General features: G+C 50.1%; 1 protein-coding gene across 2 annotated transcripts in view; it reads right to left on the reverse strand.

Moving 5' to 3' along the window:
- Nucleotides 1-831: 831 nt before the first annotated feature.
- MAP2K5 (mitogen-activated protein kinase kinase 5) overlaps nucleotides 832-15,323 on the reverse strand; it is a 262,237-nt gene continuing 247,745 nt past the window's right edge. For both annotated transcript variants that reach the window (XM_079913743.1, XM_079913742.1), the window contains one exon: nucleotides 832-1,576. In XM_079913743.1, coding sequence (XP_079769869.1) covers nucleotides 1,472-1,576 — 105 coding nt within the window. In that variant the 3' untranslated portion in view covers nucleotides 832-1,471. The remainder of the gene's footprint in view (nucleotides 1,577-15,323) is intronic.

Genomic DNA, 15,323 nt, shown 5'->3' on the forward strand with positions numbered 1-15,323 from the left:
GGATGTTCAAGGGTCAGTAAGGTGGTCAGGTGGCTGGAGTAGAGTGAGAGTTGGGGGTGATGGGAGTTGAGGTCAGAGATAATGGGGGCAGACTATATAGGGTCACACAGGCCATTGCTGGGTCTTTGTCTTGTTTTCTGAGTGAGCTGGAGCCCCTGGAGGTTCCAAGCGGGGAGGGCCAGGATCTGCCTTGTGCTACCTGGCTCGCTCTAGTGGCTGTGTGGAGAACAGACGGCAGGGGCAGGTGCCTGGTAGGAGTCTGTTGCAGTGGTCCAGCGGTGGTGCCTTGGATGAGGATGGGAAGTGGTGGGATCAATGCAGTTTGAAGGCAAAGACAGCAGGACTTCCAGGTAGGCTGTATGTGCAGTGTGAAAGAGAAAGAAAGGAGGCAAGGCCAAGCCCCAGCATGTTGGAGTGGGCACCAGGAGGATGGAGACGGGAAAGTGGTGGAGGACGTTCTGGAGGTGTGCGTGGCGTAGGAGTTTGCTTTTGGATGTGTCGGGACGTCACTTAGACCTCCAAGTGCAACCCGAGCCTCTGAGCCTCGGCTCCTCACCTGTAAGACGGGGGTAACACACTTACCTGGCGGTGACGGAGAGGATTACCTAACAGGATGGCTGTGAATGGCCCGAGGTGAGGGAGGTTCCCTGGGCGTGACGTCAAGGGCAGTGAGGGCCAGCTTGCTGTAGAGAGGAGCTGGTGGCAGGGTGTGGGGTGGGAGGGAAGGAGGGCCTCTCAGAACCACCCCAGGCTTCTTCCCAGCTCTGGGTCTCCTTCCTCACCCACGGCCCCAGATCAGATCCCTGTGCTGGAGCTGGAGCTGCTGCCGGGACTGCCTGGCCTGTGAGTGTGGGGACAAACTCCAGCCCAGCAAGGGGCACGTGACGTGGGTCCTGAGATCTTAGCTCTAGTGCTGGCTTGGCCACTCTTCGCCGTGGGACTCGGTTCAGGGACCTCCACGCCTCAGTGTTTCACCTGTCAAATGGGCCGGGCTGTGGGCCTTGTCACGGAACTGCAGGAAGCGCTCCTGGGGGGCTGGCACTGCCACACATATCCCTGCGCCGCTCCCAGCCCTGGGTGGGCAACGGACCCTCTGCACAGCACAACCCTCCTGGCGGTGGGCAGTCACAAAGCAGTAATACTTTTATTCCCATCAGCGATACTGACGGGGCCTGACCCTTTACAAAGAACGTCAGGAAAAGGGAAGAGCAGCAAGGGCGTAGGGGCCTCTCTTCTCGATGCCCCAACCCCTCTACCCTCCCTGCCAGTCAGGCCTCCAGACCTGGGGGGGGCGAGGGCTTGCCCTACAGGGGTTGGCCACCCTTGAGGGCTTCCTAGGCAAGGTCATCTGCCAGCAGAGTCGAAGGTGAGTCCAGCAAAGCTCTTCTGGCACGGACAGCAAACGAAGGGCACGACAGGCACGTTTTCCCCTTGGTGACCAGTCCTGGGCTTTCAGCATCACACTGCAACCTCAGGGGGGGCCCTGCTGGCTCCGCCTCTCCTCCAGTGCCCTGCACACCCACATGGACACCACGGTGGCATTTCCATCGTTGAACTGAACGATGAATGGGTGGCCCTGCAGGGAAGAGAAGGAAGCTGTGACAGGCATTCCCCAGACTCTGCATGTCATCACTTTCCAAGCCCTGTTCTCAGTATTCCCCAACAGCCCTGTGAGGTGAGGGCAGCTTCAGCCCCATTTCACAGCCTAGATGACTGAGGCCCAAGGTGGAGCAATGACATGCCTGTCTAGAGCACTCGCTGCAAACCTCACATTCTGCCTGGTGCTTGGCTACCTTCTCCTGAAACTCCAACCAGCCTGAAAGATCCCCAAGGGTGTGAGCCTATCTTAACTCCACACTGCCTGGCCCTTCCTCAGCCCAGCATCCCTCCAACAGCTGGCAGGCAAAGCCTGGCACCGGAGCTGCCAGCGTTCCTATCAAGTTGCTGCCCAGAGACCAGAGAATCATCTCATCAGGGGCTACGTCAACCCCAGTTTTCTTCTTTGTCTCCAGCCCTCCTATGAACAGTCTGCGAGTGGAGGGAAGGCAAACGTGTCAGGGGGAGGACGGATGTGCTGGTTCGTGGTGAGAAGCTGGGGGCTGGGGACCGGACTCTGGAGGGGCGCTACAGCCGCCATGTGGCCCCTCAGGCTCTAACCTACTTAGCCCACAGGCAGGCCAGGTTATATGTAGCCAGCCCCCTCCCCAGCTGTCCTGAAGTGACAAGGTTCCTCCTCACAATCCTAGGGCCTCCTTGGGAGTTCCCAGGAAAGGTCAGAAAAAAGCAGGGGCAGCCATGGGATCACCCTGGCCACAGGTCAAAGGTGAAAGGAAAACTGGAAAGCATTCTCTTCCCTTCTCTTCTCCAAGTGCTTCTGCTAAGGGATGCTCACTTGGCAGCCTCCTCTCCTACCAAAAACTCTGTAGCCTGAGACTGAGGGAGCCACGCTGGGCGAGCAGAGAGCATGGGGGGCTCCCAGCTGCCTCCTCCCCAGGTCCCCCTGCTCCTTCTCTCCCTCCCGCTTCAGCCATCCAGCTCCAAATTCCCTGCTCGCTCCTGCTTTCTGAGCCCTTCTTGGGCCCCCTCTGCCTCCCCTCTGGCCAGGCGGGGCTTTCTTTCGAGGCAGCCTTCCTGATGAGCTCATTACAGAGCCAGGAGGGACGGGGCCAGGGCTCAGATGCCCAGACCCCACTGTGTGTGGGAGCAGTCAAGGACCAGGCTGGGGAGGGGGCGGGAGGTCAGGTCGGGCGGGTGTCCCGCAGGCAGCACAAGCCTGAGGGGGGGCTGAGGTGGGAGAGGCCCAAGAGGGACTCTGTCTTGGCTCTCATATGTCCCCTACCCCGACACATATCATCTCACCTTATACGTGCCTGCCTAAATCAGTGCCTAGATAGAGGGGATTCTTCTTGAAGTCAGTGAGCACATTTCCTTTTCAGGAGGCTCAGAGGAGGTGACTTTGTGCCCTTCTGAAGAACAAAGGGAGAAGCTGTGCTCAGGAGCCGATGGGCCCCTCCCCTGAAGCCCGGGGTGGCACAGTGTCACTTTCCCAGAATGCCCGGTGACTTTGGGGGCCATATGCTCCATCTCTGTTATCATCTGTTCAGGAACAAGCAGAGCAGAACCGCAGGAGGGGAGAGTGCAGCGTTCCTCCAGTTACAGGAAGGCTGCTGGCTACACTGCAGGAAGCATTTCGCCCAGGTGCACCGGGAGGCTGACGAGGAGAGGGGCAGCATCCACCGCTCTGGTGGCGACTCTGCCCCTTTCCTGTCCTCCCTGACTGGGAGGTGACCCCCATCTCCTGTGTACCCCTGATGCTTTACACCACCCTGCACGGGAGTGACCGAGACAAGTGGTTTTGTCCCCAGCCACTGTTGATGGGTTTGGGGGGAATGAGAAGGGGAATCATAAAGGGAGAAAGAGAGGAGACAGAGACAGAGATGGAGGGGAGACCCCAGCCTCTCTAGGCATCCTGGGCTGTGACAGAAGAATGTGGGAGCTGTAGGATGCCTGGTCCACCATCTGAATGGGCACGCAGAGAAAGCCAGTATGTGGGGAGTGAGAACATGGAGACTTGTACAGAGGGAAACAGGAGCTGAGATGGCACTGGAGACCCTGGGGGCCATGATAGCCTGGCAGCATCTCTGCCAACAGTGTCCATGCACACCTCACGGTCTGGGGTGGAGGCACTAAGTCCTAAGTCACATAGGTGAGCACAATAATCTCCACTTTGCAGATGAGGAAACAGAGGTCACGGTTGACCTGCCCCATCTCCCAGAGCTGCGACTGGATTACAAGTCTCTATAACCCAAACCTACTGCCTGGGGCACTCCCTGGGCTGAGCTGGGGTGGGCAGAGCCAGATTGCAATTCCCCCTTGCCTTGTTTCTGCCACGGGATTCAGGCCTGCCTGGCCAGAGGGGGACTGAGACAGCAGGTCCTGACCCCTGTGTCACCCCTGGGACATCCTGGGAGAGTGGTGTCAGGGTGGCAGATCACTCTTACTTGACTCTGCCCCCTCCCATCAGCCCTGGGTGGGAAGCAGGGAAAGTATACCGTCACCCCATTTTACAGAAGAGGAAACTGAGCACCGGGGAGGGGACGTGACTGGTTAGGTGCTGGAGCTTCTGGTTGCTACTCTGGTACGTTCTCAGGGCTTGACTGCATCCCCTGTGACCCTGACAGCGCACACGCTCCCTTTCCTCCCTGGAGTACAGCAGACACTCCTCCGGTCCTGTGATGCACACGATGCAGGTGCTCCTCCTGACTTGAATGAGCAAACGAAATCTGATGGACAATTCCGGGAAAAGCATGAAGATCGCTCGGCCACCCCGAGGTGCCTGAATTCCCAGGTGGCTCCTGACAGGCCTGAGCAGATGCCTGCAACAGCCAAGATGCCTGGAGACCGACGGAAACTGCACACCGGATGATACCGAGTCCAGCACCATGGATTGAGTGCTGTGTGCCAGACCCTTGCCAAGGGCTTTGTTCTCATTTTCCCACCGATCGCCATGCTCACTCTGGAGGTGCACACAGCCCCCTCGCAGATGAGGAAACAGACACTCAGGGACCTGTGCAAAGTCACGCAAGTGAGGGCTGAGCTGGAACCACAACGTGGGTCTCTTGACTCCAAATGCCATGCTCAGGACCACATGCTCTCCTGCACCTGCAACCGGAGAGCTGACCTCACAGCCCTTCTGGGGGTCTCTGTGTGGTCCGGAGAGGGCTGCAGCCCCTTGAAGCCAGACCCTCCTCTGCATCTGGGTAAATGCACATCTCCCCCTAGGCAGAGAAATCCAGATGTGGACAAACTCGCAGCCCCCTCCGGCTCCAAGGATCAGCGGATCCCATCTCCTCGGAGCCACGACACCCACATGCTGCTTGTCAAGAGCATCCTACACTCCAGGTGACGGCCCAGACACCCAGGCCTCTGCCACCCACAGGCAGAGTGTGTCAGCGGTCACTCCGCAGAGGCTGGCAGGGCGCATGCAGGCTGGAGCCGCTGAATGTTCTCACTGGCCTCATCACCAGGCAGTGGGAGCCACTTTCATTTCCCGAATTCTCTCAGGGCCAATTGCAACAATTAAACCGGCGAGTGTTGAAGTATAATGGCCCACAAACTTCGCCACAGAAGGTGGAGACATAATGAAGGGAAAAGGATGGCACTGGAAGACGTAGGATGGATCCAAAAGGCGGGCACAGGGGAGAGTGAGAGAGATGAGTCAACAACAACCAAAGCCGGCAGCATCACCGGGTGCAGACCTCCCACCACAGGGCCGAGGGGCAGATCATGCCCGTGCACTAACTCGTGAAGAGAAACTAGAGTGTTCAGTACACCCTCCTTCACTTGGGCACTAGCCTCCAGGGCTTCGCTAGAGTTTGGCCCTCTCCTTCTGTAATAATGCCCCTAATTTTTGCCCACCCGTGTCACTGTGATGAGATGCCTTCCTGATGACTGATGGCAGGACCCTCCCCATGTGGACAGCGCTCCATGCTTCTGCCAAAGGGGGCAGGGAGAGGAGGGGTCCAGGGCTCCACCATGTGGACAGGAGGTGGACACTCCGAGCCTGCTGTGGAGAAGTACCGCCTGAGGTTGATGTGTCTGGACTCCCAGGCCAGTGCTCATTCACTGACACCTCACTCTCTGCCCTTAGTTGGGCTTCGAGTTTCTTCCCAAATAGGAATTTACCTATTTGGGGTCTCTATAGTCTCTTCTCTTGTATAACCTCCTAAAAACTTCCTGCATGTGAATCATTTAAGGACTTGCTGGTGTGGGTGCCTGCCCGGTGCAGCGCCTGGCAGGTCGCAGGCCCTCAGTTGGCCGTGGGCCTGAGGCAGGAAAAAGTGACCTGCCTGTCCTCTCTGTCTGCATCTATTCATCGAGCCCTTTTTTGTGGGCCAGGCCCCGGCTGCCTTACAGGGCCCGGAACCCAACCATCACCCCCTTTACACACAAAGGAGACCGAGACACCGATAAATGTGACCTGGGGCAAGGTCACAGAGCTAGAAAGTGGCAGGGTTAAGGGCTGAACCCAGCGGAGGACAGCACACTACTCTGCTCACTGGGGGCAGGCACAGTGAGTTTAAATTCCTACTTTTTAAAAGAATATATGGTACATTATTATTATTATTTTTTTTGCAGTACGCGGTCCTCTCCCATTGAGGAGCACAGGCTCCGGACGCGCAGGCTCAGCGGCCATGGCTCACGGGCCCAGCCGCTCCGCAGCATGTGGGATCCTCCCGGACAAGGGCACGAACCCGCGTCCCCTGCATCGGCAGGCAGACTCTCAACCACTGCGCCACCAGGGAAGCCCTGGTACATTATTTTTAACTCGTAATTTTTTTTTTAAACTAGTAATTTTTAACTGACAAACTGAAATGACAGTGGCCAAAAGGCAAACTGTGTCCTCCCCGCTCAAAGCTGTGTCCGGCACAATCAAGTAATTGATTTAATAATCAGCAAATCTATTAAGTATTATATTATGCCTGTTTTATAGGTGAGGAAGCTAAAGCACAGAAAGATTAAGGAATCTGCCCGAGACCACGGTGCCTGAACGTGGTGTTGTCTCCAGAGCCCGGGCCTCAGCCATTACGTTGTCCTTCCTTGTCACTGCCCGGGCTGGGGGAGGGCGGCATCCACCCTGCAGGACAGCTTGCCCTCAGAGCAGGTGCCGGCTGGTCCCTGTTCCTTCTCTTTGGGTCTAGATTCTAGAGAAGCAGGAAAATGAAGACCCAGGGCCTGGAAGAAATTTTCCAGGGCTATGGAGACCACACCCTAGACAGAAGGGTGGAAATAATAAATAGGATGCCTGGCGGCAGACTGCACCCCAGACCTAAGGTCTGCTCTGTGGGGCCTTTCTTCATGTCTCCGCTCAAGAGGGTCCATCTCTCCCAGAACAAGAGCATACCCTTGTTCTACTGTGTATTATTATCATTTGAGCCCACCTCATCCTAGCACAGACTGGAAGCCTCGAGGGCAGGGCAGTGCTAATCACACAGGAACTGCCAAGAAAAGTCAGCTGGATTGACAGGTAAGTTACACGGCTTCCCAGGAGCCTGAGGCTAGGCTGAGAAGGGCCGTAGGTTGGGTGGGCGGGCCTGGGGAGAAGGCTTCACAAGCTGAGGCTGCTCTAGGCTCTCTGGACCACAGGACTCCTCTCTCTCAGGATGAAGACCAGGCCACCAGTGCGGCACCTCCTTTCCCGCCAAGGACGCCACACGGGACAGAATGCCAAGGACCCACGAGCTCATTCAAGTAAGCAAGCCCAGCCCAGTTACACTGCAGCTAAGTCCAAAACAAGAAGAGTCCAACACACACTCAGGCGAGCCGCAGGGCCAGGCCTGGCATGAGGCAGGTGTCTGTAAGAGGTGATCTGAGAGGCTGGAGGGGCCCCAAGGTCAACGTACTGCCCATCACTTCACCTTTCCGCACTGGGCCTGCCAGCCTTACTTGAAGGCTCTCTGCATGTCCCTTTAGGATCCAGCCCTTGCGGCAGGGGTAAAACAGTCCTTCTCGGCAATATGGAGGTGAGGTAGGATAGGATGGGACCTCAGAGACCAGCAGGGCTGTAGAGTGTGAGGTGTGCTGGGGCTTCCACACATGTTTCATTCAAATCATTAAGATATTTTAAGCTGTATTTGTTAGAAAAACTAATTAAAAAATAATATATACACTCAACTATGTTCAACTCTAAATGTTACCCTGAATATTGGCAGTGTGTTACCCAGCACCGTGATGGTAACTGATTTTCTGCAGCTCTTAGGACAGGCGGTCTGCTTGTTAGATCTGTGCATATTACCAACTGCTCATACATGGGCCGACACCTAGGAGGGTTGTGGTGGTGCACTGGGCATCTAAAAGAACTCAGGGCTGTGACGTCCACTCACACTGTGTGTAGGTATAAAACTGTGTGAGCACACCAGAGCCAGTGCACTGAGCCCACGAAGCACGATGCCCAGACAGGGGTGTGGGTCAGGCCTGCTCTGAGTTTCCAGGGGCGTCAGCTCCTGCAAGCTTTGAGTCCCTCTTGTCTGACCTGTAGATTTACCGTAAGCAATTCATATGAACAGCTGCTAGCTACTGTCAGCAACTAAACTCTAAAATAAAACTTTTCTGCTATTCCTTTTTAAAGCTTCTATTGGGCTTAAAAGATGCCTAAGCTGAGAGGGCAACTGGTGAGTCAGGATTTCCTTGATATGGGGCTCCTGAAACAGTATCAGAGATAAGTGGAAGACGGATGCAGATATTAGACTATAACCATCACCTATGACCCTGGCTCTCAGACTTTTGTGTCCTTCAAGAGCAGTCTCATGGACGCCTTTCTAAAGAAGTAAGTGTCTACAATGAATACTTACTTACACATTCATGCTAAAAAAACCACTACTTTTTTCCTATATTAGTATTGAGATCCTGCATTAATTTTACATAATAAAACGCATTCCACTGCTACAGATTCAAAACTAGCAATCTAATTCTCTACTTACTCTGGAGATAACTTCAGATTAGAGAAGTTAAATAATTTTTGGAAAAATGCACATATGTCCAGTGTCTGCTAAACGGCTGACAAGTGCCAGGGCAGTGGGCAGCCTTTATAATATTAATTACATGAGATAACAACCCATGATCATCCCTGGGGTCAACGCTTCCTGCTTCCTTCCAGGCTGGGTGTGCCCGAGCTAATCAACACGGGGAGTCAGGGAAGGAGGTGGCTGGGATTGTGGCTGCGGGGCAGCCCCCAGGCACAACTCAGCAGGGAGAAGCTGAGGCACCTCCACAGCAATTCTTCCATCTGTCCCTGTGTGGGTGGGGTAAGGCACGGAGCCCTGGACTGACAGTCAACAAGCCTTCTCTCACCAGCCCAGGAGTCGTGAGAGCTTGGGAAGGGCCACAATGGCCTCACCTATAAAAGAGAAACTATTCCAGGGGAACCTCCATTGCCCTGGCTTCATCCTTCCACATGGAGGGACCTGTGTTGTTATCACACCCCTCAGTCGTGTCCCCAGGGGGAGGCGTGGCAATGTTGGGAGGAAGCACGGAGCAGGCCCGGCTCAGGGGTCTCCTGCCCACAGGGAGGCTGCGTTCTGGCCTGCCCTCTCCTGGTAAGCTTCCAGGCAGGCTGTTCACCTCTGACTGGGCTCTGCGGTAAATTCTCAGGAGGGCCCCTCGGGCCACCCACGTAAGCGTGCCCTTCAACTCAGATTTTACAGAAGTAGGGGTGATGCTTCCTTTCTGTCATTTCCTGAGCCTTATTTCTCAGCTGGTGTTGAACACAGGGAGGCTGCTGGCTGGCCTCGTCACCCAACCAGATCCCCCAGCTCTCTCTGCCTCTGGGGTCGGGTGGGAGATTGCTTGTCTGCAGACAGGGGTTCACAGATACACCCTGGGCAGTGCGAGGGGAGGCTACTATCCCCCCAGGTAGAATGCATGCAGGGGAGCGGCAGTAAGATGAGGGTGTGAGCCTTGCCTATCAGCTAGTGTGGAATCTGCCTGTCTGCCCAGCCCAGCCTACCTGGGCCAACGCCCCGGCTGCGGAACTCTCCAAGGTAAGGCGTTTGTTCTGAGACTGTGCTTTCTCAGCCTCTGATTCCTGAAGCTTTTCCACGGCTGGGGTTGGGGGTTCCCTTCTAGCCCTTCATTTTCTTTTAAGACCTCAGAAATGATTTGCAGCTGTGACATGCCATTTCAATCGACCTTCCTGAGTTTATCTTCACAACTGCTACAGAAATAGATGTTTCTTCCCAAATATTCAATTATTAGCAGCAAATTGCTTACCTCCAGCCATCCTAGACTGTACACAGGCACCTAAGGGGGGGTCAAGGCACTCTCCACCTTTCACCTAAGCAGATCTATGTGTTCCTACACAAAGTAATTGTTCAGAAAATGGCCAATCGAGAGAGCAAGATGTTTCCAGAGGTCTCCGCAAGTCATTCTAGGGCCTGTCCTTACAGGGCAGCCACAGGACTCGAGCAGTGTGGTATGGGAGGGGGCACAGAAGACTGCAGTGGGCCACCGTGAGGGGTAAACATGCAGATGCCAGCACTCATGAGTTTGTGTCGGAGGAAGCTGACCCATTTGGGTGGCAGAATGGTGCCACTGGCCCACTTAGGGGGGGCTGTGGTGGCTGCCCTGTAGGAAACTCAGACAGGACTCGGGGGAACAGCAGGGAGAGTGCTGGCTCCCCCTCACAGTCTCAGGCTGAGCAGATACCTAGAGAAGTCAGGACCTGAGGGTGCCAGAGGGAGGCGGGGGGGGGGGGCTGGGGCTCGCTCCAACAATGCTGAGGGCTCTTGTCTGAGAGGCTGAGTCTGCAGGTCCAAGCAGTGAATATGGGGGCCACTTACAGGCATCTGGACGTTCAAGGTTCGTCTTGCGGTGTGATGGCTGCGTGGTGGTGGGGATTTAAAGACACAATGCTCAGAAGGATGGATTCTTTCCAGCCCTCTTTTTTTCTTACCTCTTGAGATTTGATGTTTAAACTCTGAGACCTTAGCTCTGTGTGTGTGTGTGTGTGTGTGTGTACACACATATGTGGGCATGTAAGCATGCAGAAGGGGAAGAAACAATGAGACCCAGCACGATTTCTGGCACACAGCAGGCAGCTCAGTAAGCTTGTTGAACAAAACAGAACAAAGTGATTCGACAGTGAGTGAATGAAGAGATGGGGAGAGACTAAGTCTAAAAGCCCTCCCTCTACAAATTCCCAGCCATGCCAGATAAAATGGAACATTTTCCAAAAAGCATACTAGATGAACTTGTAAAAAAGAAGGAAATCTGCAAGTGCCAAAAATGAAGAGGGAAATGAAAACCAGAATTATAAGTGTGTGCGTGGAGGGCTTGTAGCCCTAAGGGAGGCCATCAGTTCTAGGAATGTAGGACCTGGAAAGTGTGAAGAACTAAGTGGACACAGGAGACAAGGGCCACCTGGGGAGCTGGCCTGAGACCCTGAGCAAAACTGGGACTGCAGAAAGGGTGAGCCAGAAAAAGTCTGCCCATCAGCAAAGGGGATGCTGTGTGAGGTGGCGCTGAGCCTCGTGCACTTTGGAGTTCAATGTACCACTACTGTGGTCTCAGAACACAAGGCTGCTCATAAACTAATGTAACATTGATATTGATCTAGCAATACTCTGGAGTATCTCTCAGGAGCATGAAAAAACATTCTGGGGAAATACTTCTGGAATTCAGTAATTTCCACAGTACTAAGCCCCATTCAGTATGAGCTTACAATAAAACTTCCAAAACGTGTGAGGAAACAATTATCCATGGACAGGAGTCAGCAGACACAACACACAGGAAGATTAGAGCTCTCAGAACCAAGGTGACAGAAAAATAATTGGAAAGAAAATGTAAAATGATGTACAGTTGAAAAGACTGAAGGCATAAAAGAAGAAATTGAAACACTAAGAACAAGACATTATAAAAAAGAGAAGAGAGATTTGAAAAAGAATCAAATATAACTTATAGAAATAACACATATAGTGACTGGAAAGAACAAAACAAATTCTCCATAGATGAGCCAGATAGCAAGCTGAATATAGCAAGGATAGATTTAGTAAGCTGGAAGAATGGTTTGAGAAAATTACCCAGAGCACTAGTCAGTAATGAGAGATAAACAAAAAATAATTTTTTTTAATGTGAAGGACAAAGACCCAGAGGAAAGAATGAGAAGAGATGGGACACTGTGGGGTAGGGTCAATATCCAAAGAGACAACAGCTGAAAATTTTGAGAACTGATGAAAGATATGAATTTTCAGATTCAAAAATCATAATGATCTCCAAGTAGAATAACTATAACAAAACCTATACCTAGACAAATTGTAGGGAAACTGAAGGATACCAGGAAAAGAGATGTTAAAAGCAACCAGAGAGACAGGCATAGCTCTCACAAAGGGCAGCAGCTGAGCAGCTGGCAGATTCTCACCAGCAAGTGTAGAAACCAGAGGACAACACAGTGTCTTCAATGCCCTGGGAAAAACTGTCAATCTAAACTTCTAAACCCAATTTAACTAACAACCAAGAGTTAGGGCGGGACTTCCCTGGCAGTCCAGTGGTTAGGACTCTGTGCTCTCACTGCCGAGGGTCTGGGTTCAATCCCTGGTTGGGGAACTAAGATCCCACAAGCCACGCATCGCAGCCAAAAGAAAAAAGAGGGCAAAGTGAAGACAATCCTAGAACAAAAACTCAGTTTTACCCTCACTGACAGAACTCTTAATATACTTCCAAAAGGAAAAGAAACCTCAGAAGGAGGAAGTAGGATGCAACAGGAATAAGGAATACATAACTGCTAAACACATGGATAAATCTCAGTAAGTACTGATTACACAAAATGACAACAAGAGTAATGACTAATTGTGAGGATCTAAAAACAAAATGACAATGAAATTCTGGACATGAAAGAAGGGACTGATCAGAAACTCTTAGGGCCCTTATGTCCGGGGGAGAGAGGCTGTGGCAGAGGCTGCTAGCTGCCTCTCAATAAACATTCCCCTTTCTTCCTTAGTGATACAAATCCTGATTTTAATAAGGAACAGTGTCACCCAGCAAAGCAGCTGCATGCCCAGACTCCCTTGCAGCTAGTTTTGGCCAATGCCATGTGAGCACATATGCTGTGTGCCAATCCCCAGAACTGTCCTTAAATGAAGGGGTATTTCTACTGCCCTTCCTCATTCCTGTTGTTTGGAGCTCAAATGCCCCTTGACTGGAAAGATGGAAGGAACTGCCAGCTAGTCTGGGCGCCCTACTTCCTGCCTTCCTTTATATGTATGGGGAATACCTTGCTGTCTTACTTAAGCTGCTGATTGTTTTAATCATGTGCAGCTAAAGCCAATTCTACCTAATATAAAGATGAGATTGAACCTAAGGCTGAGTATTGTTGGGGAGGGGCGTATATTTAGTGATTAACCTTAGGCTTTGCTAAATTAAGTTAGAAACTCAGGGATAATAAGAGGCTAGAAATAGAATATAATATCTCAACTACTGGAAAGAATAAAAAGGAAGAAAAAAATCAATCTAATAGAGTGAAGAAAGGAGAAAAAAGAAGTCAAAAAAGCACTGTAGAGAAGAAAGTACAAAACAGGATAGTAGAAAAAAAAATTCAGGTGTATCAATATACAAAAAATATAAATGAATAAACTAATCAACTAAAAGAGAGTCTCAGATAAAATTAAAAACATCAACAGCAAAATGCAGAGATTCACTTAAAACAAAATAATACAGAAATGATGAAAACAAAGGGATAGGAAAACATATAGCAGACAAATACTAACCAAAAGAAGACAGCATAGGTATGTTAATATCAGACAAAAATAAAATTTCAAGCGAAATATATTAGAGGTAATGAGAGTCACTACATAAAGATAAAAGAAACGTTTTAAAATGAAGATACAGCATTTTGACATAGGCATCTAACATCACTGCCTTAAAGCAAATACTGACAAAAGTGCAAGGAAAAACAGACAAAGCCACACTAATAGTGAGAGATTTTAAGACAGCTCTCTCAGTAATTGATAAATAAAGCAGGTAGAAAATCAGTAGGGCCTCAAAATATTTAAGTAATGCAATTAACAAATTTGACCTAAAGGATGTAAATAGGACACCGCATTCAACAACTAGAGAATCACATTCCTTTCAAGCAAAGAGAGAACACTGAAAAAAACCAAAACAAAACAGTGTAGTAAGGGCGTTTCAACAAATAACAAAGATCTGATACTATACCAACCATGTTCTCTGACCATGGTGCATGAAAAGTAGACAACAATCACAAGATAACACAACACCACTATGTGCAAACAAAAAATACTTCTAAATAATTCGTTGGTCAAAAAGAAATCCTAATTGAAATTGGGAATTACTTAGAACTGAATGACAACAAAAACACTACATATAAATATTTGTGGGATGCAGCTAAAGTAATACTTAAAAGGCAATTTATAGCTTTATATGGATATGTTAAGGAAAAGAAGATTGGAAATTTACAAGCTAAGTGTCCAATTCAATAAATTACACACAGAACAAAAAGTAAATCCAAAGGAAACATAAAACAGCAAATAATAAAGAACACAAAGGAATTAGATATCAAAGAGATGATCAAATCAATAAAATACTGGTTCTTTAAAAAGATTAATAAAGTAGACTAACTCTGACAAAAATGGTAAAAAGAGGACACAAGGAAACATCATTAGGAATGAAAAAAGGGCACATAACCACAAATCTGGGAAAAATTTTAAAATAATAAGGGCATATCATATGACTGATATGAGGCCAACATAGCTGAAAATGCAGTGTGATGACTCATCAGGAGAGAGAGAGAGAGAGAGAGAGAAAGAGAGAGAGAGACAGAGAGAGAATATGTGTGTGAGTGATGGTAGGGGCAGTGGGAAGGGTGATAATGGTGGCGACTGGGAGGTGCCAATGAGAAGTGACAAATAATCACCCTGGCAGGTGAGTCACAGGTTTCGAGCCCTGGCATCACACTTTTAACTTTTCAAAACACTTCATATCCATTGTCTCATCTTATTTCAAGAAGCATCCAATTAAGTAAAGGCTGCTACCTCTTAAAATTCATCTTAGTAACAGCTTTTCTAGTTTCTTAATAAGGAAAAACAACCATTCACACAAAGACTGAAGCTCAAGTGGAGATTTTCTGATGTTACCAAATCAACAAGAAACATAGAGGAAAAATTGCTAAAGATACCAGATGTCAAACTTTTGGGTAAATAACTTTAACTGAAGTGCCATCTTGTTTTTTTTTTTTTTTCTCTTTACTGTTTCCAGCTGTGACGCTCCCGTTTTCTGAGCCTCACTCTATTTAGTAGACAGGGTTACTTACTGGTGGGGTGAGTGTGAGGGAGCCAAAGGGGTGGGCTCGGGCAGCCCTTTTGGAAAATTTGAAATAAAAGCATAACAAAGGTCAAAGCTACCAGGCCTAGTCTATAAAATACAGGATTGAAAATTACCAGTTACTCCAGAGTTTCTGCTATCAGCCATCATTTCCATTTGAATCTGTCCCCTCCTTTTTTTTTTCCTAAGGAAATCCACAAACAGGAAGCGAACCATTTGAAAATTCTGATCATTCTGTGTCCCAGCAGCAAATAAAAATCATCAATAGAACCCACTTTTAGCCTTGAGTAATATTTTCTAAAACAAAACACAAAGAACCTGTGGTACTTAACTATTCTGTTATTGATTTACTGTGGTTTGCAAGGTAATGTTGAAGAAAATTAAATGTACGGAAAGCTGAAATGCGTTTTCTGTGGCAGCGAGCGGTGTGGCCTGTGTCTTCTGAGGCGGTGTCACTGGCCGTGTGCAGAAGGAACGAGAAAGGGGGTGCA

This window comes from Stenella coeruleoalba (assembly GCF_951394435.1).
Source record: "Stenella coeruleoalba genome assembly, chromosome: 2".
In the NCBI taxonomy this organism is placed as follows: Eukaryota; Metazoa; Chordata; class Mammalia; order Artiodactyla; family Delphinidae; genus Stenella; species Stenella coeruleoalba.